Source organism: Taudactylus pleione, unplaced genomic scaffold, assembly GCF_031769625.1.
Source record: "Taudactylus pleione unplaced genomic scaffold, aTauple2 ptg000162l, whole genome shotgun sequence".
Taxonomy (NCBI): Eukaryota; Metazoa; Chordata; class Amphibia; order Anura; family Myobatrachidae; genus Taudactylus; species Taudactylus pleione.
The window spans coordinates 11,549,523-11,576,609 of NW_028284564.1; the positions used below are offsets into that span (position 1 = coordinate 11,549,523).

Genomic DNA, 27,087 nt, shown 5'->3' on the forward strand with positions numbered 1-27,087 from the left:
TCAAATTATCAGGCATTCGCTATTTTGCGAGCACATGAATTTCGACCGCACTGACTGGTTCGCGCATGCGTATAACGATCCCTACGCATGCGCAGTTGGGCAAACATCGCTCGGAGCGAACGAGCGGCCGCTTACGAGCGGCACTGAATCAGGCCCTTGGTCAGAGGTTGAAATACTTACTTATTACCACTAGGGGATTTTAGAATCCTTTTCTCCGATACCCATTATTATACTTTACCTGTACACAGTCTTGAGAACAATTGCATATACCATAAACATTGTTATAAGCATAAAAGTTAAATCCATTATCACCTGTAATCAGAAAACATAAAGACGTCTCCTTGTCCACTGCAGTAATGACAAACCTCGATTTCCTTATCTCTGCTTTTCATATGATATCTCTACTTCTAAGACATATCTCATGTCCAACGTTCTGGGTATTACACATATCACATTGTTTCCCAATATCTACAATATTACATATAGTGCTATCTTAAAATCATATTTCTTGCAGTCATCTATACTTACCACATGACCTGTTTACCTACAGGGAAACAATTATTTTGACATCCTAACATCTGTGGCATCTTAAATGAAATGATCCATTTTTACCTTTACCTTTATTACAGAACCCGCCAACCTGAGATTCAGTCTTTTCCAATTCCATTCTGCTTATCAGTATATATAGAACAATTATTACAGGACTCATTGCAAACCTGCTATATGATCCAATTAATCACAGCCTGCTTAGCAATACATCACCTGATTCTAAGCTTCACGTCGATGTTACCTATATACCTGTTACAGGATTGAATAAATGGGTTAAACACAAATACCTCCCTTGGCGAGTTCCTTATTCTATTTACAGAAATCCATATCAATCTGAGTAATGACTAGTGTACAGGGTCAGACTGGGCCATAGGGGTACAGAAAACCTCCGGTGGTCCCCAATGCACCATTCTTACCACGTTGCTAAATGCATTACCTGTGCAGACAATTATTATAGACATGCCACTGTAGGAAACAAGGGTTAGAATTAAAACAACAGAATATCTTACATAACAACAATAAGTGGTTTTACCGCTACATCTCAGATATTCTTAAGCATCTTATATCTCTTAACATTGCTAACTTTTCTCTACAGCTTTCTTTTATCCTGTACTACTTACAGACCCCCGACACCAGGTCGTCCTCGCTGTACTCTATGTATAGCAATCAAAGCTTCCTGTGAGAAAAACATGTCAGCCTCCACAGAGCCCACAACTGTCCCCATTACCTTGACAAAAAACATCCAGTAACCTAATTGTCTTTATGCATATTCAGCAAATCTTCAAATCATATGCAGTAACAACTACAAGGTAACGTGTGGTCCACATGCGATCCAATACACAGACAATACAATATAACACACCGTATGTCAAAACTCACTCCGAACTGAATATCCCAACCCAAAACAAATCCACAAACTGCTGTGTTTACAAGGAAATTTTTAGAAAACATACAAACTCCACACAGGATCTTATCATGGCACATACACAGATAAGTACATATAAACTATACACATAAAACTTTCATATGCAGAACGTACAAACTCCACACAGAAACCCAAGATCATGTGAGTACAAATAAATCATAAACCACTGTATTGCATGTGTGTGTTCAGTAATGCCACTATATTACACAGATCCCTATTTTCCAAGATTGTGTGTAAACCCACCCCCTTTTTTTAACAATCAGACATTGAGAACAGCAGGTCATAAATACAAATCACAATTCACAGTAGTGTTGCATTCTAGCTCCTGTATAAACCATGATTATTCATAACAAACATCTTAAAATTAGCCAATTATAATGTTTGTGACATTCTCAGAACACCCCACATTGGAACAATCCATTAATATATATATATATATATATATATATATATATATATATATATATATACTGTATATCACATTCTAATTTGTAAAAATAATTTTATCATCACAAAAAAAATGAATTTCCAACTACATTCATTTGCTTCAAATATATAAAAATTAGTCATATCTGCATTGGCTGCCATCACTTATGAATTCCCCAGTACTTTAAAACAAGAATTGTACATGTGTGACTTTAATGCCCAATTTTCACTGCAGATATGTTGCCGGGTGGCCTATATGATATAGGCAGCACAGACAGGGTTAATACAAGATACCTTTGATTACCATTTCTCCAAAAATAGAGAAAAATGAACATAAGTAAGTTTATAATTAGTACTATGAGAGTTCAACGCTGGAGTGATATTCTTATTGAGATGGCCACCTTATAACTTAAGTTAACATTCTATCTATTGTAATTTAGAATCCCAATTTTGGTTAATACTAGATCAAAGTCAACCTCTTAGAAACAACAAAATAATCTACTGTCTAGACTTCTAAGTAGCTTCAAGGGAAAAACCTGTTCTTATTAGCATATAGTAACTATTCTGAATTGAATTCCCAATCCCAATATTTACTGTATACAAAGACATCTTTCCTGCACCATGATTAAAAACTGCATAGACTTAAAATACAGTACATTCCAAAATCATGAATAACCACCTAAATATCTAAAATGTTAACAATTGCTCTTTTATAGCCATGATAAATTATTTTGCTTAACAACACACATTTTTCCTTTAACCACTATTTTTTACATTAATCTCACCAATTTCAGTCATGGCTGAAGTTACAGTGGGTTAATGTTTCTTCTTCAGAAACCTTACCTTAAAGTGCCTTAACACAGGAGAAAAAAAAAATATTACTTGTTACATTTTTATTATTTTCATCAGCTGTACCTTCACTAACCACAACATAGGGCGATAGAAGTGTGCCTGCGCTATCTTGCATCACGTGCACGCTACCTTAAACACGTGTTCCCTTTGTGCTGCCACAACTTTAAACAGTCATTGTATTTTACTCGTTTTTTTTTTTTATTTAGAGATTTCACCACACAGATGCTATCTCTAACATTATTCAACACCTCCACATCAAAACTGCCAATTTTAGGAAAAGGTTTCACACATCTCTTGTTCATCTTAACCAATACATCACAGTATGCAGTTGCATATGCACCATACTTTGTATACATTATATGCCTTGCCAAACCTGTCAGTCCTCCCACAAGCAGCGCATCGTCAGCCATTCCCAGTGTCTGCTTAGCACCCATGTGGGAAAACGCTAAGCAGCTTATCACTAGAGAATGTGGACTGGTGAACGATTCCAATAGAGCTATGTTCATGCACTCCTATCCCATTGTGCACAACCGGCCCGCTAACCGTTGTGGACAGCGTGCACAACGAGGAACAGAATAACATCTTATACTGTCTTTAAATACGATTATACTGTCTTTCCGGACACCTTTAAGCCCTTGTAGCTTACCTTTTTTAAGTACTCTCCCCTGTTAAAATTGAAGTGTTCCAATAACACTTACCCTTTCCAGTGATTTACTCCACTACTCGCAGTCTACCCAACTGTGCTGTTCAGTCGTAGTGTCCAGAGAACCTTACTGATCAATGGGCTCTGCGACTACTATTGGGGGCCGAATTTCGAAAACCCCTTGTTTTCTTCGAGGTACAAAATCCCTGTCCTTGCTACAATACACCTGCTATGTGTACACACTCAGTAGCCTTCTGCCTCGTCAAACACCTACCAAGTCTTTAGGTCCGACACATGGTACCTAGCATAGGCCCCACACACAGTAGTAGCCTATTCACATTACAAGCACACATTTGCTTTCATACACCTTTAGTTTTCTGCGCAGAAACTAGACTTTTCGGTAGTATGGCAGTATGATTCAGAGGTATTAAACAATATAATCATGTTATCAATACAACAATACTATCAGAACGATTGTTTGAACACGTGGCAGCAATACAGGAAACACACGTATGCTATTGTGCGACTCGCATTCTAGCGCCAAGACAGCCAATGAAAGAAACAAACTTTTCTCTCCTGCCCCAGGTCCTAGTCAGCACTCCTTGAAATCATGTAACAATGGATATCGGTTTCACAACACTCGATGGTACAGGTTTTGAACACAGTGCGTTCTTTCCTATATATGGCGCCTTATTCCACCCTTTGTTGAAAAATCGAGATCTGTACGCTATCGTGCGAATCTTGGTAGTGTGACCTCCAAAACTACGAGCCCCCAACTATTGATACCCTTTAATCGCTATACCTAAATGTCGCTATTTAGTGCTACAAGTCACATAAGAAATAATTGCTTTCCAATCTAATTGTGGCTCGAAAGCACAAAAAGCTATATTATTCAATGAAAAGTATAATGCGCTGTGATCTAGACAATTAGTGCAAAAAGCAAGTAAATACAAAGGTACAAGCCGATACATATGCGTGTGCACTGGTCCAGTATGCAGTATTTCAATCCTGCATCTGCGGTCCCCGTCACCCAAGGATATGGAGAAATGACTGACTGCCAAAGCTCACAAGCCTATATTCAGTACAGGTTTCAGAGACAACAAAGGCACAAAATAACAGATGCTCATTGGTTCTTGCTTCAGGTCACTCCGTTCATTGGTTAGTTCATATGGTGTCATCAGAGGCATGGATCAGCTTTCCAACAGCTTCTTTGTGTAGGTTTCCCTCCGAAGAACTGGTTTAAACTAGCCAAAAGACACTACATACAGAGGTATACATTCTAATCCCTAATTCCCTATAATCGTTAACTTGCGGATAACGATAGAACCGGATATCTGCAAATAAACAGGGATTTAGAATGGTGCCAAACATGACATGTCTACTAGTTTCTGTACCTTAAATATCATATCCATACATTTTACAACATAATTATTAGCTAACAAACCTCTAATATTAAGCTTAATGTGAGGGAACCTTTATAGAAGTGCATGCATGTGTGAGTGTGAGATAGTTGTGTAAATTCGCTGGTATGCGTTGTGCATATTTTTATTTATGTATGTCTTGTGTATAAAGCAAATGTGCATAGTGTGTGTGTGTATGCATGTGAATACACATACGAGTGTCTATGTGTGAGCATATAAGTCTATGTATGTGCATTATGTGAATCAGTGTATGTGTAATATATATATTTAATATTTGGTTTGCCTAAACCAAACTCCACATTGTAAGGGTGTTCTTCTTAGAGGTGACCAGCAGTCCTTTGTTGGGTCTTGAAGTCTGCTAGCTCATCAAAGGCTTTTCTCTACTTGTTTGAAGTGAAAATATCAGTTCCTCTATGCAGGTTTCTGATAATGGCTTTTAACTCTGCATTCAGAACACTTCCTCTGAGCATATCAGTCTCTGTGTTACACTTCAATTGCCACAGACATATTGTATCTGTATGCGGAGCTTCTTAATATATATATATGCAAACATTCACAGACATACGCATGGAACCTGTTTCTCACACACTTGACTAAACCTTGAATGTTATATATATATATATATATATATGCGCATCTGTGCGCACTGGATTGCGCCGACGCAAAGCATGTTTCCGATTTACTCTTTACCAGGCAACAGATGACTAGATCGTCAGATAATAATTGCAAACGATCACATCCAATTATTTGACTTCGACACCCCCCTCCTAGTTGCTGCCCTGGGAGGAGGTTTAGGGTTAGGCACCAAGGGGAGGGTTAGGGTTAGGCACTAGGGGGTTGGTTAAAATTAGGGTTAAGTTACAAAAAAATGTGTTTACCATGTTTGTGTTGACCATTTGTGTGTCAACCTTTTACCTCTGTCAACCTTTTGCACTTTCGCCCTTTTGTCAGTTGAACTTTTCTACCTGTCAACCTTTTGCTTGTCGACCCATTGACTATCAACCTTTATATTTTTGATCCTTTATACCACACCCCACCCCAAGCATAATGAAAAACAAGAGCTTGACATGCTGGCACACGTCCAATGTGAAGTGCAACGGGGTGTGTTGTGGGGCCATGTTCTCATAGAGTCATGCCCCTTTTTTCATGCACATGCCTTCCCGATTCACCCTTTCTAATGTTGGCTAACAGTCATGGTGGTCTGAACTGTGGCCTGCATCAAGTTAGAGAGCTCTAAGAAATTAGCATTCAAACGAAAAAAAATAGAACTTAGGAATTCTCATTACCTTACATTCCCTGTTCAAAATGTCATTAGTTATTTATGTTCCCACTTGATCCACCAGTGGGCTTTAAGTATTTTTTGCTAAAATATTGAGTAAGCTACTGCACTGCCTCCATGAATGCTCCATAATTGAAGCATTCGACTGTACCAAGATGCTGAGTACAACTGTACCAGTAACTACTACTACACTTCAAAAAAACTTGTGAGCTGGTTAAGCAACAGGACTGTTTGGTGTATCTGCACTTCCGCTAGTGTTGCTATTAACTTTGCATACCGCCACCAAATAGCACACACATATCAACATTTTTATGTGAGCCCCATGAGTATGTCAGACATAACAGAAAAACTTATGTATGTTCAACTTACTGTATGCTTCTAAGTCATTCATTGTCTATTTAATTAGGTTAAATCTTAAAGAACTCTCTACCTCAGAGTGACAGTTTTCAGTAAGAATACACATAATGAAGTTGATTACAACAACATATACAGAAAACTGGCATTTACATTTCTGCCTACAGTCATTTAGTAAGTGTTGATTTTTTTTTTCTTTTTAAATGACACAGAATATTTTTCATTGGTACTGCAATGATACCAAAAACATGTGCTGCTGCCTAGACATTTAGATGTTGTGCAGATGTAATAGCATCTTACGGTTTACCTGTGAGATCATTATGTCTCTCATGAATAATGCATTATTAGTATTCATTCCGCAGCAGCTGTGGGGAAGGCTGACAGTGTTCCTCATGTCATGAGCTGGAACAATGGATCTTTCTGTATTGCCAAATAATAATCATCCAGACAAATTTCTGAGTTTAGATGTAAAGAGTTTATTTGTAAATTCTGCTGCTTTACAAGCAAGACAATGGCACAACAAGGTCTATCTACAGGTGAGTACTACACTAAACATATGCTGGCTGTTGTATCCATCTGTTAGTTATTGTTACATTGGACAAGAAACGTACTAATATTCTGAATTCAGGAATTGCGTGTAACATGGTTCAATTGTAAAAGGGCTAAATATGTAAATTTTAATTGTAATTACAAATAGATTGTTACAGATGTGTCCACATACACCTATCCTCAAATTGCGCCAAGTAACCCCATTAGGCAGGCCATGGACTTTGCGACTTAGCCGTGCGTAGCATCCCGCCAGAGACTATTTCTCTAAATATGAGTCTTGTTGCGCATCACTAATGTGAAAAAACTACAATGCGCGAGTACCCTGAATACTGCTGCTGGTATTTCCTGTACATCTGTTTGCAACTCATGGTCTGACTCATTATGGATCACAACTGCGATTATGCACGCAATCAACCGATTGTTGCGTTCTGCTCATGCATATGCATCACAGTGTGCATGCGCGAACTAGCCACTGCGATTGGGACTGTGATCGCAGAGACAACGCAGACCCATCGCAGAGTGATTGACAGGAAGTGCCATTTGTGGGTGGTCATGGGGGGGTGGTCAGTGAAACACAGACGTGCCATTGCATTCAAACGCCATTGTAGGGATATGCATAAATTATCCACTGCGATGCCATATGCAGCTTGAGTACTCACAACGTGCAATGAGGTTAGGAATTTCTGATTAAGGTCAGAGCTTCCGTGCGTGAGGCTGTGATGGTACTCGATGTTACTGATGTTTTCGCAGTCTTGCTAAGTATTATGGATGTGTGTAAGGTAAGGTGGACGTCCCTATGTAGTGCTGCGATGGCATAGTGATCGCAATGGATTAGCATATCATCGCAGTCAGACTGCGTCCATAATCGCAGTTGCAATCCATAGTTAATCAGGCCCTCGGTCACTAATCTGGGTAAAAAGGCAAAAGATGGGTCGGATACCAGCAACCTGTGCCATGCCTTGCACCACCTATCGTTATGTTTAATATGTGACTTTATATTAGTTCCTTTGAGACAAAAGTACTAATCTGATGTGTCTGGTACACTAGGAGCGGCCGTGTATGTGGATATGATGTGTACAAGACTCAAAATTTGGAAATAATGTACAAAACGCTGCACATGATGGAGCATCTAAGTTGCACTAAGTGTCTCCCACCATATGGTGCAAGAACGTCCAGTGAATGACGACACATCTGTACATTATTTTTAGATTATTTTTATTTTGTAATGTCAATTACATACTTTAAATAAATGTAATTTCTTCTATCATATGTGTAGCTCATGTAAAGTATGTTAATAACGTAGCACAATCAATAAGCCATTGCCTAACTGATGTTTATTATAATGACATTTTGGTAAACGTGTGAGGTATGGAGTTATGGATGAATGTGGATAAGTACAAATAGACAGGGGAGAGATGCAGAGACATAGAAAAATGAAGGGAGAGAGATTAAAAAGTCCCATTACCAGAACCTAACTTGCAGCATGTATTGTATACAAACAATATGGGCAACTAAAGCCCATACTGTACCATCCACAAGCCACACCCACTGCACAGACTATTCTGCAGCGTCACCATTATTGTAACAGTGTATAGTGTTAGTGCACAGTATATCCATACCTTTCAACCGTCCTGATATCGGCATTTGCCAGAATTCCCATGGCCTGCCTGGCCACGGTGCACACTGAGATGCCCTAGTGCAAGAGGTATTTGGAGAAGGATCCGTAAGATCCTTCCACAACAATCTCCACTTGTACATGTGTGGTCAACAGACCGCACATGTAGGGCCGCCGTGATTACTAATTACCCAGGACTAGCTTGTTGGAGTGGCCAGGCATGGGGCTGTGTCCGATGCTGCCCCCTTGCCCCCCTCTTACCTGTCAGCAGGTTCTCTCCCCAGCCCAGCACATGCTGCTGTGTGCTGGTCTACAGTGATGTCAGGGAGGCCACTGCCGCTGAGCAGCAGGGTCCTCTGCCTATGATTGTTCCCCCCCAGATTTTCCCCTGGTTGAGGGGCTCACATCGCCCACTTGTTCAGCAGAGAGCGCTGCATTAGCGATCCCTTCACTTCTTACACACTGCAGGGACAAGCTCCTTTTGTAGCTCCTGATACTGCGGGTGTTTCTTCATAAATCCTGCTGATCTATCATTTCTTAATAATAGTGGTGATAAGAAATTATAATTAGCAGGTTTAGGACCAGATATTTAATAAATATGCCCCATAGACACACAATGCTCATTCACAAAAATACAAAAATGCAGTGCAAATGGTATTATGCCTTTATGGATAAGGACCTGGATTGTCCACTATGGGCACATTTGCACCTGATTAGGAAAGGGGAGGGGGGGGACAGGTGGATCAGGGGACCATTATTTGCTGACTACCAGTTTTGACTAATTCGGCCCCCACTTTTAAAAATGAAATCTTGCTTTGCAGGACAAAGTTATTTTATTGCTCTCCTGGCAAAAGAATGTGTTGTGGAAAAGTACATTTCTAGGAGCACCTAGAATGTTACAAAAAACATCCAAACACAAATACAGTAATCCCTCTTTTACTCCTATATCGCGGGTCTGGTTTGATATTTGGAGCACGGTTCCAGTGTCAGAGGCTGTGATGCTGTAACGTAGCGTTTTGCATGCAGATATGCCTGCAGTTGTAGTAGCAGTCGCACGGTTACAATGTCAGAGGCTGTGACACTGTAACATAGTATTTCACATGCAGATACAGCCGCAGTTGCACAGAGAACATAGACATGATGCATATCATTATAATCAGCAGAAGCTGCTTGTGTTTCCTATTCACATCACTGTGCGGATAAGACCCATTTGGAGGTAAAAAGTCACACAAAAAGACGCTCAGCGGTAATGGGTCACACAGCTCTCATGCATTATGTGTAACGTGACTTGTGGCCACATCTGTATCCTCACTATTATGATTTTTTTTTAAACTGCATTTTAGGATAAAAATTTAAAATTTTAAATTAATATAGATTGATCTTCTCTGCTTCTTCTCTGATTCTCTAGAACACAGGTTCTCAAACTCGGTCCTCAGGACCCCAAACAGTGCATGTTTTCCAGGTCTCGCAAAATCACAAGTGAAATAATTGGCTCCACATGTGGATATTTGAACATGTTTTAGTGAGTAATGAGTACACCTGCTGGGTGACCTGGAAAACATGAACTGTGTGGGGTCCAAGGACCGAGTTTGAGAACCACTGCTCTAGAACAGAGGTTCTCAAACACGGTCCTCAGGACTCCACACAAGTTTTCCAGGTCACCTAGCAGGTGCACAGGTGCAGTAATTACTCACTGACACATATTAAAAGTTCCACTGGTGAAGCTAATTTTTCACTTGTGATTCTGTCAGGAGACCTGGAAAACATGCACTCTTTGGGGTCCTGAGGACCGAGTTTGAGTACCTGTGCTATAGAATAACAAATAAACATAGTTGCTCAAATAAAGATGCAGTGCAGGTTTGTGAATGAATAAATCACACACAAATGTACATACCTTCAGTCACACAATGGTCAGCGTCTTGTTTTCCACAAATATCCATTTTTAATAACCTGAGGTAAGTCAAATAATTGTTATAAAAGGTTGGTACAAAATTAAAATAAACTGATAAACATGTAGCAGACTTGTTGAATTATGAGAACACATGAAAACAAATAAATAATTTGATTAGAAAAAAAACATTGATGTCCTATCAGAATGCAGTCAATAGGGAGGCATGCTGGAAAATATCCTCAGTCTAAAGGCCCCCATAAATCAGCAATCTGAAAACCACAATTGAACAATTTGAAGATTTATTGCCCGATGTTAGGATTTCCCAATCTAGCAATCTGCGCCCATACATTACACATCTTTTTCAGTGATTTGCAGATCATTTTCAGCAAACACAGATCTGCCAGTCTTCAAAAGGCCCATCATTTTACTAGCAACTGTCTGCAAATCTGCAGATCATGTCCATACACTAGCAATCTACAGCCCCAATTCATCTGTGAAATCCAACATGTTGGACAATCTGATTTAACAATTCCAATCACTCTTTGGTTGCAATGTGCGATCTGTGAACCCCATACATTGCAGATTTTTTTTATACAATTATCTAGAAATTGCAGAATTGTCACAATCAAATGCTGATGCATGTGGGCCTTTATATGATGATTAAATTAATATGATTATTCCATTATCCATAGCTCACCTGTAATAGCCAACAGTGTAATTGTCTAATTAACAAACTGGTGAACTGATCATTGACTGATTACTAAAGGACAGCAAGTTCTGTATTTGTGAGTTTCCTACAAAATTATTTGTATGTTTCAACTTATTGAAAAACAGAAACATGTAAAAAAATGAGTTGGCTGCAAGGTCATATTCTAAACATTCCAAATCCAAAGCTAAACAACTGTTTCAATTAGCTAAAGGGCTTCTCTGATGTGTATTTTCAGTAGGGATGTGCAGGCTCGGGTTAGTTCGGATTTTCCTGGCAAATTCAGATTTTTTTCCGCCGAAAATTGGATCTCAGAAAGAGGCAATATGTAATCTTTCATGGACAAACATCATCATTCCTGGTCAAAAGTCCATGAAAAATTATGCTTGTCCATGAAAGATGACGTTTTGCCACTTTCTGAAACCCAATTTTTGGTGTGAAAAATCCAAATTTGGCAGGAAAATTAGAACTAATCTGAGCCTGCACATCCCTAATTTTCAGTAAATTGCAGAATCTGGTGTTCTTGGTTTGATCCTGATCCCAACTAAAGGCCCCCATACATCAGCAATCTGAAAACCACAATTGAACAATTTGGAGATTTATTGCCCGATTTTAGGATTTCCAAATCTAGCAATCTGTGCCCATACATTACAGATCTTTTTCAGTGATTTGCAGATCATTTGCAGCAAACACAGATCTGCCAATCTTGAAAGGCCCATCATTTTACTGGTAACGGTCTGCAAATCTGCTGATCATGTACATCATACACTAGCAATCTACAGCCCCAATCGATCTGTAAAATCCAACATGTTGGACAATCTGATTTAACAATTCCAATCACGTTTTGATTGCAATCTGCGATCTGTGAACCCCATACATTGCAGATTTTTATACACAATCGATTGCAAATTGCAGAATTGCCACAATCGATTGCTGATGTATGGGGGTCTTTATTCAGTAGAATTTGCCATAGTCGATCCTCAAAGCATCCTAAAGGCACACATCCACTGGATGATTAAATTGAGCGATTGAACGATAATGATATCGTTATCGTTAGATCGTTTGATAATCGTTTGAAAATCGTTGGTTGTTTAGACATCTATCATCGTACAAATATGTTGTACAACCTTATGATATTGTCAGGTTCAACATGTTTGCAGATGATTGATGTGCCTTCACTGAATGACTGCTCGTTTAGTGAAGGCACATCACAGACAGACAAGTGACTGCACGATTACAATGTTGTAATCGTGCAGTCTTTTGCCTTGCATCTAGTGGATGTAGCCTTAACAGTCCAGGTTTTAAGAGTATCCATACTTGAGCACAGAATGTTAAAACTAAAGGCTCCCATACATCAGAGATGGATCGCTGCGATCCTGCAATCGAAAACGCCCTTCCGACTGGCGGAGATCGATGTTCCGCTATCCGTCGCAGGAACGGTGAAATTCTACTAGTTAAGTTTCACCGATCAGCCAATCACAATAATTTTTGATCGTGAGCAGCAAATCTGTGAAATCCAACATGTTGGATTTCACCGATCCGCCGACCCTCCATTTCTGGATCGCAGCATCGTGGAGATCTGTCTCTGGTGTATGGGAGCCTTTACTCACTGAGATACTATTTAAAACACCTATACTTAAGCAGAAATATCCTTGTTAGGGTGCCTTGAGGACCTAGTTTGGAAACACTATATTATTGTAAGAAATTCAGTGACGTCATACAATCACAATGCAGTCATTTAGTGAATTTTCTGTACCTATTTTCCCCCATAAAATATAACTGTAGGTGTAGCCCACCCATTCCACGTTATGGGTCTCTCCTGCTCACACACATCACAACCTGGAGGCTATCCAGTCAGCATGTGGGCATCCTGCTACCATATGTGAATTATTAATAATTTTCTGGATCAAAAGTATAAGTAAAGGCATACTAAGAAGAGAATAAAATAAAGGAGTCTATGTTAGTCCTTGGAGAAAAATAAGGTGGATGAAGATAAACTACTAACCAATCAGTTCCTAACTGTCATGTTACAGGCTGTGTTCGAAAAATGACAGGAGCTGATTGGTTGGTAATTTATCTCCATCCACTTTATCTCTCTCCAGAGCTTAGTACATAGACCCCCAAAAACTTCACTAATACAGCTTTTATTAATAAATGTAATAGATTTTTATAGTGCGTTGTTATAAAAACTGTCCCATTTTGAAACAGGATCTTGTGCTCACAACAGACCTCCCCAGTGACCCTATTGTCATTAAAAAGAAATAAATAAAAAGAGTTTCCTAATGCTCATGAGTGATATAAATGCTTGAAATCAATTTGCATCACTTGCAAACCATGTTATTAATGGGGCTCAAAGAAATGTATGTCCCCCAGTAATGGAAATAAAAATGAGAACATTTAATTCAGAATTTTTTTTTAATTGTACCACAAACTATGTAATTTATTTTATAATAAATAATTTTACATTTTGTAATTGCTATTTTATCTGTTTTGTTTTCAACATGTTGCTTTTAATATTGATTTTGGTTTATTTCTTATTCGCAGTGATACATACATTATATTTTGTTACAGTATAACTAGTGCCATTTGGTTTATATTGGCCTATTGTGCTGTGTACATTTTTTTTTATTAAAGTATACAGAAGATGAAAGATTATTTCACATCCATTCCAAACTGACTCTTGTCACACTGATTGCAACCCCAACATTCAGCATTAAGTGATGCTATCTGACATATTTATCTAAGCACAATAAGAGCTTATTTACAGAGCCTGTAAAAATGAATCTTCTTCATGATACAATAGGAAATTGGACCATGCTATAATGAATAAGATACTGAGGTTTTAGCAATATTGCTTTGGCATACTTTTAGCTTGCTCTAGCTTGGTGGAGACAAGACTAGATCATGTTAAGTGCTGTAGTTTATTGTAGGGAGCTTAAGAAACTCATAACAGTGCTGAACTCAAGAACTTTACTCTGGTGGAAGTTTTTCTACTTGGGTGTAGAAAATCATTCTTCGTTTAGGTGTTGGGTTTCATTGGACCATGCTATCATGAATGTACAATCTAAGATGCTGATGTTTTAGCAATATTACTTTGGCATACTTTTAGCTTACTCAAGCTTGGTGGAGGAAACAAGACTAGATCAAGCTCAGTGCTGTAGTTTGATGTAGGAAGGTTAAGAAACTCATAACACTGCTGGACTGAAAGACTTTGCTCTTATGGAAGTTTTTCTACATGGGTGCAGAAAATCATTCTTCGTTTAGGTATTGGGTGTGAAATGTTTTAATAAGCAGTGGTGGGTTAAATAAGAAATGGATGGGGTGATGGTCAATGGCTCAAGGCAGGTGGTAGGAGTAATATAATGTAAGGGCTATTTATGTAATGTAGTATCTGGTGGGGTATTTAATATGATATTTCTACTTATTGTGTGGAGATTAATAATATGATGTTGGGTTGGTAGAAACTATTAATATATTGGAGGGGCTGATAATGCAATGCAGTGTCTCCATATTAAGTGTGGTTGAGGGTATGGAGGCCTGAGACGATCTTAGTATAATGTTGGGTCTAGTTTAGGGAAGAAGGCTTATTTACTAAAAGAAGGCGCATAAACTAATAGTGCGTACACATGGTCAGATATTACAGGACGATAAGAACAATAACAATATCGATCATATCATTATCGTTCATATCGTCCTGTTTTTGGGCCTTTCCAACCCACAAACGATGGTCGATGCATGGGCACAGATGGTCGATATCGATATCGACCATCGCCCGTGCATGCAGGCCAACCTGGTCGATATCGACCAGGTTAGCCTGGTTACTATAGGTACCCACGATCGTCGATCGCGGGTCATTATAGTTGTTTGGGGGTTGGTGCATGTGCTGGATGTTCGATATTGAACATCCAGCACATGCAGGTTGATCATACAATGATCATTATCTGATCGTTGTCTGATTGCTCCATGTGTACAGAGCTTAAGAGTTAGGGCAAGCTAGGGGAAGCAAGGGCTATTGTGTTCATTCACTGATTGGCTTTCCAGGGGGTGAACAATACCTATCCCGTCTTCAACCTTTATAAATCCGTTAAAATCACAACTTTTTTTTTTATTCATTCCATCTCAAGTCTCTAATCTACGAAGCAGTGATTTGTGGCCCATTCCATTTAATGTGGTTAATAGTGCAGCTATGGGAACCTCACTGAAATGTAATGTGAAACAAAATTAGTCAGGCATTTTAAACAAAGACTGGATGATCAGGGATATAACCTCTTCACAAACAGAATCCCCAGTAGCAGACAATAATGTATTGCGCATGGTCTATGTCCCATTGTCTGTAAGACAGACTTTACAGATCTCAGGAAATAAAAATATGGAGAACTACCACTCACTGTAATGCTTACATTCATACAAAGGGTTTCACTGTTTTTATCTCATTGGGCTCTAATCTTGGGAACATTTAGTTCAGACACTATTAATTATCTATGCTGTTCTAAGGTTAGATGACGAGGAGACTAAAACCACTATTAAAGTGGTGCTGTGAGACAAAAATAGTCAAATAGACCCTTACTAGATACTGCATTTAAATACAGGTTTGCATAACATAAATCAATTACATAAAAGGCAGCACATATATAAGTAATAGAGGTGCACATAAAACTATTAATATCAATATATATATATATATATATATATATATATATGTATACACTGAGGTACAGGAGTATCAGTCTCTGTGCTCAATGCTTGTTGGTAATATTAGTTAATTTGAACGGCAGAAATAATTGCAGTATATTAGAAAGTTATATTCTCCCAAGGGTGGGTGGGGGGGGGGGCACTGCCTAATGATGTCAGCCTTATGAACTCCGTATCCCTGAAGATATATAGCCTTGTTTATCAATGAGTTTTAAAACTTGTTGTGTATGATAATGGTGCTCCAGCCAATCTGTTCCTAACTGTTGTCTGTTTGAAAAATGACAGTTGGGAGCTGATTGGCTGGAGCACCATTTATCATACACAACAAAATTTAAAACTCATTGATAAATAAGCACCACAGGGGTCTATTTACTAAGCCTTAGATGGAGATAAAGTAAATCGAGATAATGTTCCAACCAATTAGCTCCTGCCATGTCAGGGGGTGCTTGGTTGGGACTTCATCTCTGTTCATTTTATCTCCATCCAATGCTTAGTAAATAGATTCCATAGTCATTAACACTGCAGGAATCAAATGAAAATATACAGTAGATCTGGAATTTATAACTGGTAACATTTGTAACAAAATTTTTTAGTGTGTTTAGTTAAAAGATACTCTGTATCATTTTTTTATAGTTCTAGACAGATTTAAAGAATATTCTTCAAACATAGGCCCTGTTTAGAAATCAATATTGATATATATTCCTTAAATAGAGGGAAAATAAAACTTTTTTAGGTAGTTTAGCAAGAGAAAATACAGAAATATATAATACACACATATTTAGTGCACAGTAAAGATAGCCAAACTGATTGTAGCATTACTATATAAATTCAAATCTATGTTTTATTTTAATGCCTGCAGTTTTAATGACTGTATCTTTAGGGATCTGGAGTTCATATGACTCACATCATTTGGTGGTGTAGCATCCTTCTGGTCCCCCTCCCCCCCCTTTGGGAGAATATAAGTTTTTAATATTATTTCTGCCAGTCATATGAACTGACAATACTGACAAGCATGCGGAGACTGATATTCCTGTACGCAGGTGGCACCTTTTTTCCTTTCCCATAGTCTTATGGCCAGGGGATATTCTTTCATATTCCCAGCTGAAAGACTGGGGCATATTTATTTTACCACTTTTTTGGCACATCACCACACCGGTTTATGTGTTTGTGTTTTTTTGGGGGGTGTAGAACCTTATTGGCCACCCTCTCCCAAAGTCATCTGAGGCACTCTCTTTCTGGGAAGAGCTGAAGAATCTGTTCCCCAGGGAGAAGCGTTTGCCAACCATGGGGAGAAAGCGGTGACCCCGAGCCTTTCAGCAGAGGGAACCTGAATACCCTTGCCCCCTAAAGGGAGTTTTGGCTGAAGGAGTCTGGGATTTCAAGGGGGTCTAGAATATTCCTCTTTCCTCTCAATGGGGCCTTTTGGCTCTGAGGTGATGTGGAAAAATGGGGCCCTTATGCTTTTTGGAGAGGGCCTGAAGACCCAAGCCTCCAGCACAGTTTTTTCATTGGGTGAATGGAGCACGAACCTCGATCTTCAAAAAAAAAATCAGACCTGTTGTAATAGTGCATGAGGCTCCGATGGTACTCGATGTTACCGATGGTTCGCAGACTTGCAATGTATTACGGATGTGAGTAAGGAGAATTGGACGTCTTATGTTAGGCTGTGACGGCACTGCGATTGCAAACATTAGCATATTTTCGCAGTGGGTCTGCGTGTGTCACTGCAGCTGCGATCGCAATAGCAATCCATAATGAATCAGACCCATAGTGCATTGTATTTTGAGAAATGGAGCATAGAGCAACACCACAAAACTATCACATTGTAATAGTTTGTTTAAATTTCACATCACAAAACCAAAGGACATGTACCTATATATTCCATACATAAGCATCATCTCTGTCCAATCACACCACTTTCCACTAATCACATGTCAGTTGTTGGTCTACAATTAAAAAGCACCTTTTTTTATTGGTCATTACTGTTACTCAAAGAGGAATTAGCAAAAGTGTTTAATCTTCCCACATCAAAGGGGCCAGATAACCCCAGAGCTGCCATAAGAGGTTTTTTTCTCACCAGACTAACCTTGTATTGTAAATAAGCACCTACTGTACATTTAATTTTGTATTAGACCACAACTATTAGAAAGTTGAAAATAAAATTCAGGTTTTGTTATTGTAATAATATATCTATAAATATATATTCATATATATCTTTTCCCCAAGTTAGCTTCCATTCCCCAGACTGTGCACATCTCTGCTATTTTGTACAATGTTGGTGCCTGCCGTTATAGGACAGGCTAGCAGATGTATGAGCTTTGGGTGAATGACTGACAGAAATAACTCAGACCTCAAAGGTTAGTTCTCCCCTCCTACAATGAAAACACCAAAGAAAATAGAAGTGAGACAGGAGAGCAGAGGTACAGTACTGTAAGTATAGAGTGAAGGATGAAAGCTAAGTTTATTAGAATGGGGATAACTTGCAAATGTATAAAAATGCTCGTCTGCAGTATAATTTCCCTGCCCTACTGTAGTTCCAAAAGATATGTCTCCAAATAGTGTATTTTCCTTTACATCCAACTCTGCATAGCAGCCACTTGCATGGATGCGCCCTCACTGCCTATGTGTGGACTCCCCATTACTATCCAGTTCCACCTCTTCAGATGTAAGTATAAATGCATTCAAAATGCACAACAATTGTGTATCACCCGTACATCCCTGCATTCAGTTCTTCAGCATCACCCTATTGGTATACAACATATATATGATGTGTATATATATATATATATATATATATATACAGTCAGGTACATAAATATTGGGACATTGACAGAATTTTCAGATTTTGGCCTCTATTCACCACCACAATGGTTTTGAAATGAAACAAACAAGATGTGCTTTACCTGCAGACTTTCAGATTTAATTTGAGGGTAATTACATCCAAATCGCGTGAACGGTGTAGGAATTACAACAGTTTCAATATGTGCCTCCCACTTTTTAAGGGGCCAAAAGTAATGGGACTATCAATTAAGCAGGTAAAAGGTCTGGAGTTGATTCTAGGTGTAACATTTGCATTTGGAATCAGTTGCTGTCAACTCTCAATATGAGATCCAAAGAGCTGTCACTATCAGTGAAGCAAGCCATCATTAGGCTGAAAAATCAAAACAAACCCATCAGAGAGATAATAAAAACACTAGATGTGGCCAAATCAACTGTTTGGAACATTCTTAAAAAGAAAGAACGCACCGGAGAGCTCAGCAACACCAAAAGACCCGGAAGACCACGCAAAACACCTGTGGTGGATGACAAAAGAATTATTTCCCTGGTGAAGAAAAACCCCTTCACAACAGTTGGCCAAATCAAGAACACTCTCCAGGAGGTAGGTGTATATGTGTCAAAGTCAACAATCAAGAGAAGACTTCAAAAGAGTGAATATAGAGGGTTCACCATAAGATGCAAACCATTGGTGAGCCACAAAAACAGGAAGACCAGATTAGAGTTTGCCAAACAACATCTAAAAAAGCCATTACAGTTCTGGAACAACATGATATTGACACATGAGACAAAGAGCAACTTGTACCAGAGTGATGGGAAGAGAAGAGAAGGAAAGGAACTGCTCATGATCCAAAACATACCACCTCATCAGTGAAGCATGGTGGTGGTAGTGTCAAGGCGTGGGCATGTATGGCTGCCAATGGAGCTGGTTCCCTTGTATTTATTGATGATGTGACTGCTGACAAAAGCAGCAGAATGAATTCCGAAGTGTTTCGGGCAATATTATATGCTCATATTCAGTCAAACGCTTCAGAACTCATTGGACAGCGCTTCACAGTGCAGATGGACAATGACCCGAAGCATACTGCAAAGGCAACCAAAGAGTTTTTTAAGGCTAAAAAGTGGAATGTTATGCAATGGCCAAGTCAATCCCCTGACCTGAATCCGATTGAGCATGCATTTCACTTGATGAAGATAAAACTGAAGGGAAAATGCCCCAAGAACAAGCAGGAACTGAAGACATTTGCAGTAGAGGCCTGGCAGAGCATCACCAGGGATGAAACCCAGCGTCTGGTGAAGTCTATGCATTCCAGACTTCAGGCTGTAATTGCCTGCAAAGGATTTGTAACAAAGTATTAAAAAGTGAAAGTTAGATTTAGGATTGTTTAGTTTGTCCCATTACTTTTGGCCCCTTAAAAAGTGGGAAGCACATATAGAAACCGTTGTAATTCCTACACCGTTCACCTGATTTGGATGTAATTACCCTCAAATTAAATCTGAAAGTCTGCAGTTAAATCACATCTTGTTTGTTTCATTTCAAAGCCATTGTGGTGGTGAATAGAGGCCAAAATATGAAAATTCTGTCAATGTCCCAATATTTATGCACCTGACTGTATATATACCCACTAAATGTACCTTTATTCTGTGCCTACAGGTACAAGTCAGCTGCTCTTCTTTGTGAGACCCCTATTAGTGAGGGCCTACCATAATGACACTCACAAATAAACCACTACAGGGCACATATGAATATAACTGGTATCTCTGTTTCCTAGCTGATTATCTGAAGATTTTCTGGTGACTGACAAAGATTAAATTGTTCTAGGGGGCATCTAGTGTTTAAAAATTACAGACCTGTCCCAACAAACAAGATACCAATGGTGCTATACCCAAAATACAGTAGATAATACCATAGGGCTATAAACCCAAACTACAATTTGAGATATCTTTTTTTTATGTATTTGTATAAAACACATATAATAGCTTAATAGTGCTGTAGATAGTAATCATCATCATTGCATATTGTTACAGGTGTCCTTCAGCACTCCCAAGAGACACACCTTATAAAATGTATATCTGTGTATACATCCACATCTAATTGTGTGCCAATTATGTGACCACATCCTTAATTAATTAATATAATCCTTTATTTATATGGCGCCACAAAGGGTACATCGCGCCTTACAATGTACAGAAACAGTGCAAGCATGACAAGAGAGAAGTGTAAAAGACTTACTGTACAACGCATTGCAGAACACGGGATACAATCTATATAGCCATTGTTAATACACCTGCAGTCATGATGCACCAGCAGAACCCATAGGAACGGTGTCATGGTTAGCAATAGAGGGAGGAAATGATAAGTGATAGAAGAAAAAGCACATCATAGGGAAGATGTCTCTTACCGTGAAAGCTTACAATCTAAAAACTATATGTGCCCGACTTTCTTTCACCCCTCCAGGTGTAGAGAGATGCAAGTTAACAATGTGCAGAAATGTACCAATTATTTTATGTACATGCACAATACATATCATATGCAAATACAGAAAAACCCAGCACATTTATGGCTAAATGAGCCCCAGTATATACTGTATATGTATGTAAAGCAGTAAATGTTGTTTTTTATTCTATAACAGAGATGCAGGAACAATGATATAGAAGCTCCCCAACCTGCAAAAGTGAACAGCCCAGTGCTAGTCGACAAAACACTTTATGACCACTTCACTCCAGAAATACTGAATGCAACAATTAAAACTAACCCTCTGTATATGGACATAGGAAGGGAGGAAAAGACAAAGACAAATAAAAAGCAGCCATCATGGACCATTCAGGATTATGACCAGCAGTCACCAAGTCCCAGGATCTATCAGTACATGAAGGTATGGTATTGCTTACTCAACATATATTCTTAAGAGTCCAAATCTATACAATGCTAGAAATGTATAATCAATAAGTGTTTACCAAGGATAGATACTGAGCAGATGCAAAGGATTTATAGTTAAAAATTAATTGATCCCTACATTAGTGATGGTGATATTTCTAGCTTACCAGCCATCTAAGACTGTGTGTAGAGTCACAGGCTATCTGTGCATTCCATTTGCTGTAGTGTCTGGAATGTTCCTGGTCAACAATAGATTGCATGGAGGCATCAAACTAACTAACAGGAAGCCGCAGACCACTAACCGTCTCTGTCTGAAGTACTGTAGCTTTAGAGTAATTATTACACCGCCCCACAGAGATCCCCCTGTGTCCTAGATTTCACTTATAATTTCCCTTTTATGACACTGATATCTAGTCTTGACCATTTTTATAGCAGGAACAAAATCATAAATGGCCTTTACTATGACACCTAACCTTTCAGATGTGTGTATTTAATTTGGTTTCCATGTGATATAGTTTATGGAGATGGGGTATGATTTGCTACCTCTTCAGCCAACACTACTTTGCAGTTAGATGCTGCATACATCAAAGTTCAATTCAATTGCCAAGTTCAGGAAACTGGATCCAGTTCTGGTATGTCGCTGTACAATCAGGGGTCATGAAGCTGTGATATAGAGACTGGTGGAACAGATTCAGGAGTGATAAACATGTCAGAGCCTGAGGAGCAAGTAAAGTTTGGTCAATAGCTAGTAGGAGAGTAACCAGGAACATTGCCGGTCACAATGATATACAGTATAATGTAGATCAGATTTGCAGGTAGGATTTTTCATTAGTGTTGCCTATTGATTTGGATAGAAAAGTAAAATATGCTGGGGTGGATGTAACTGCATGAATATCAGGATTTACTGAGGCACACTGGTCAGCTTGTGGTCTTGCCCAACATGAGTGTGTTTTGGTTGGATCTAGACATTGTTTTTAACACAATCACATGAGTGTACAGTACTGAAAAATATAATACTGCTTTAAATATAATAGTATTAGTAGTAATAATTTACCAGTAACGTATAACATCCTAAATCAATAATTTTTCCTGAATTATCACTAACTAAAACCTTTGTTAACTCTCAGTCCTCCTATTTAATAGTAATACCTATATCAAAGATTCCCAAACTCGGTCCTCAAAGCACCCTAACAGTTCAGGTTTTAAGGATATCTATGCTTGACCACAGGTGATTTAACTAGTACCGCTGTCAATTTGATTTAACCACCTGTGCTCAACCATGAATATCTCTAAAACCTGAACTGTTGGGAAGCCTTGAGGACCGCATTTGGGAACCTATGACCTATTGTATTATTTTCTCAATCATTAGATAAACATTTTCCCAAACTCTTAGGGGTCATTTTCAATTAGATACGATTTGCATCATAAAACTAACATACATTGCAATGCGCGCACCTGCGAAGATTCCATTAGAAATGGTGATTCGTGGGACTCACGGCGAGGCTGTGCAACTTTTCCACAATACTAGCAGGACCATATAGAAGGCTGCTAATAATTATAAGGAAAGTACTAAAAGTTCTTAACAGATGTCAATTGGCTGATTTTTGCACTGTTAATAATAGTTTACAAATAATAGGCAAAAGTAATTTTGCTGTGTTTTTATACAAGTTTTAAAAAGTTTGGAGAAAGAAAAACTTTTAGTTCCTATCTACAGTACTAGTTCTAAAACCCCTTCCCCATCAATAAAACACCTCTACATACATGTCCTACATAATTTACCCCATTATTGAACTTTTTGGAGAAATTCACCTGAAAGCTGACATGTCTTTCTCAGGCAAATTATATAGTACTAGTTAACAGACCAGTAAAATGACGGGACAGTGTCGCGCCAAGTCCTGTTTGAGAGCTTAAATGGGTCACTTGTCGTTCATTTCTGCTTGCCAACTCGGGAAGCTGCGATTAGAAAGGTTTGCGCCATATAGTGGCCGCCGGCACACACAACATTTGAATTCACCCCTAGAGGTGAGGAGCAGCATTAGCCTTTTACATACAGTATATACTGTAGATATACAACATATATCTCTGTATAAAGCCTTACACACTATTGGTCTCTGCCCGATACACAGGGAGGCCACATAACATAATACAATACAGTATAATATCATACACCATGGCCTCATGCGCAGTATGGGGTGAGGATAGATCACAGATACATTGTATCAAGGACACGCCCGTTACTGTCACCCTGCTCGCTGCAGCTGGGGAATACTCTATGTCAGGGCTACCATCAGAAATCGTGGGGCCCGGTACTGACAAAGAAAGCCGGGCCCCCCGGGTGATGGCGGAGAGGTGGGTGGAGCTATGTGTAATATGGGAGGAGCTACACGGGGGGGTTGGACGTCAATTGTGCATAACCCAGTTTAAAAATGCTCAAAGTTTGGGGTGGGGAAGGCAGGATGGGCATGGGGGCACAGGGCTGGGAAGGCTAGATTAGGGGTGCACAAGGCAGGGAAGGTTGGGCCTTAATTGGGGTGCACAGGGCAGGGAAAGCTGGCTGGACTAGGGAGGGGAGGAGGGAAGGCTAGGTACACTAGGGGAGAGGCACAGGGCAGGGAAGGCTGGACTGGGGAGGGGGACAGGGCAGGGAAGGCTTGCTGCACTAGGTGGAGGGGCACAGGGCAGGGACTCCTACCTTGTTTCTTCAGCGGGCCCGGGTGACAGCAGCAGTGCAGAATATATGAATCGACAGCCGGGGAGACACAGCACCGCTGGGGTATTTGAAATATGACGCCGCCCGCGAGCCAATCACAGCTCGAAGACCAACAGCCAATCAGGAGTGGCCGCCATGGCTGCTCCTGATTGGCTGCCGGTCCGCGAGCTGTAATGTCTTGCGGCCAGCACCATATTTCAAATACCGCTGGCGGCGCTGTGTCTCCCCGGCTGTCGATTCATATATTCTGCACTGCTGCTGTCACCCGGGCCCCCGCTCTCTCCGGGTCCGGGACTACGTGCCCGGCAGTACCCCCCTGACGGCGGCCCTGCTCTCTGCATATACATAATACTTACCAAATGTTGTAACATTGTCGCACCCGCGAAGAGTCCCATTTGAGCACTGAAATGGGTCACTTTTCAGTCATTTCTGCTCACAGCTCGGAGGCTATGAGTAGAAATGTCACATACCCTCCAACATTTCACAGTAAAAAAACGGTACAGGGGACATGGCCACAGATAAAGTGGGTGTGGTCATGGGAGACTGTACACTGGGTGCTGGAGGCAGCTGCCGCTGGCTGGTTACTGTTGTACTGTCAGTGTGCACTTTTAAGTTCATCTCTATATATCTCTGGGGGTTTGGGGTCAGCTATCACAGGATGGTTACTGTAGTGTTACATAGCAACAGTAATCAGCCAGTGCCGGCTGCTACCCTGCCCCCAGTGATATATAGAGATGAACTTCAAAGTGCACACTAACAGTAAATAGCCAGCGCCAGCTGCCTCAGGGTCTGATTCTGACCCGCTCGCGAGCGCAGGACGCTCGCAAGCGGGTCGATGGTGGCCAAGTGCGCATGCGCACGACGGAGGGAGCTCCATCGTGCGCATGCGCGAGACCCGACGAGTGACGGGGTAGCCGTCGCTCGGGGTCTCGCACCAAAGAGGGCGTGCTGTCGATGGTGAGTGACAGCACGCCCCCTTTGGTGGGCGTGCCGGGGGCGTGGCTGCCAGACGGAGACGTTCCCATGGGAACGCCTACTGTCTGGGTCCGGCCCCACTAGACCCAGAGCCAAAATCACTCCAGGGCTTGCGGCTACGAGACCCTACCGCAGGGTCTCGTCGCAAGCCCGATGGTCGTGATGGTCTTGACCATCGCGACCATCATCATGGACGCTCGTATAAGCTGTGGGTGGTAGCCCACAGCTATGTGAGCGTCCAAGATGCCGCTCCAATTTTAGGTAGCCCGGCCCTGATTCAGAGCGAGCGCTCTGGTCAGAGCGTCCGGCTCTGAATCAGGCCCTCAGTACACACAGAGCCTGCAGACAACCATGGAGGGATGGAGGGGAAGAGAGCCGTCTGTCAGTGTCACTGAGCTGCGTTGTGGGAGTCCGTGTCCCTGCAGTACTGCTAAGAAATCCGGAATCCGGTACAAATCATTACAGTGCTGTTTGCCAGTATAGACCGTAAGAAAACTGTACTGTACTGGCTAAAACGGTACAGACGGAGACTATGAAGTCAGCGGCGGCAGCTGTGTGCGCCCGAACGGAGCAACACTTGAATTGCTACATCTGGGTACCATCTAGTGGCTGCCGGTGCACAACACACTTGAATTCCCCCATAGAGGTAAGGAGCAGCGTTAGATATATATACATTATACGTACAGTAAATTAAACCTCTGCAAGTACATGATCATTCATAGGGAGGTTTGTACCAGAGATTCTGCACCGTGTCCTGCCATTTTTACGTTAAAATAAAATAAAGATCTATCTTTGCACCTGCTCAGGGGGGTGCGCACAAAAAAACCTGAATTTGCTGGAAAACTGCAGTGTGAGATTGGAGATAAAATTCCAAATGCAATTCGCTATGAAAAAAAAACAGCACGCTGGACCCATCTCGCTCCTATTTGAATTGCCCCTTACTGTAATTACCCAAAACATGACTTTTTTCTTATGATTAAAAACTTTTCTATTTCCACAATTTGCGTAATTTCCACGAATTGCCTACATTTCTATTAGCTTTATTGAGTACCTGTTAAACTTTTTGCAGGAGAATCCAAATGACTTACACTACTGGCTTGAAGATATTTATACACCTGGGTATGACTCTCTACTGAAGAAGAAGGAGAAGGAACAGAAGAATTCCAAATTCTGCAAACTATTTACATTTTTGGCACTTATAGTTTGCATTCTAATTGCCATAGTGACGGCTGCTGTTTTGTGTACTTAAAATTCCTTAATATTTTAACATACTTTTATAGAGCTGTAAAAATATCACAAAATGTATTTAACATACAGCAGGTACTGTTTTTATAGAAATAAAATAGAATGTCAGCATCTACTTGTGGGGGCTTTGTACATTATGTGGAATATCATGCTTTAAGCCAAAATGTCAACTATTCATTCCTGTAAGCCAGTGTTTCCCATCCACGGTCCTCAAGGCACACTAACAGTCCAGGATTTAGTGATATCCATGCATGAGCACAGATGGTTAAATCAGAACAACTATGTTATTAATTACCACAACTGTGCTCAAGTATGGCTATCCTTAAAACCTGGACTGGTAATGTGCCTTGAGGACCGTGATTTGGAACCCCTGCTGTACAATATATAAAATTGTGAATAAAATGGGGTAAATGAGGTTGACATTCACTATGTTGACATTCAGAATGTTGACACAAGAATTTGGACATGGTCTGAATGTCATCTTTGTGAATGTTGACAGGCTCTCAATGTCGACATTTATTTCCAAATCCGCAATGTCGATACTGACATACTGTTGACACGTTCAAAATGTCCACATTATGCATGGCGACGGGAGAATGTGG

At 40.1% G+C, this 27,087-nt stretch overlaps 1 protein-coding gene across 1 annotated transcript; it reads left to right on the forward strand.

Annotated features, from left to right (window-relative positions):
• Positions 1-6,859: 6,859 nt before the first annotated feature.
• Positions 6,860-26,489, forward strand: MINAR2 (membrane integral NOTCH2 associated receptor 2). The gene is made up of 3 exons (XM_088475171.1): positions 6,860-6,985; positions 21,311-21,553; positions 26,310-26,489. Exons 1-3 carry the CDS (start codon positions 6,860-6,862, stop codon positions 26,487-26,489), a joined length of 549 nt encoding a protein of 182 aa, XP_088331297.1.
• The last annotated feature ends 598 nt before the right edge of the window (positions 26,490-27,087 follow it).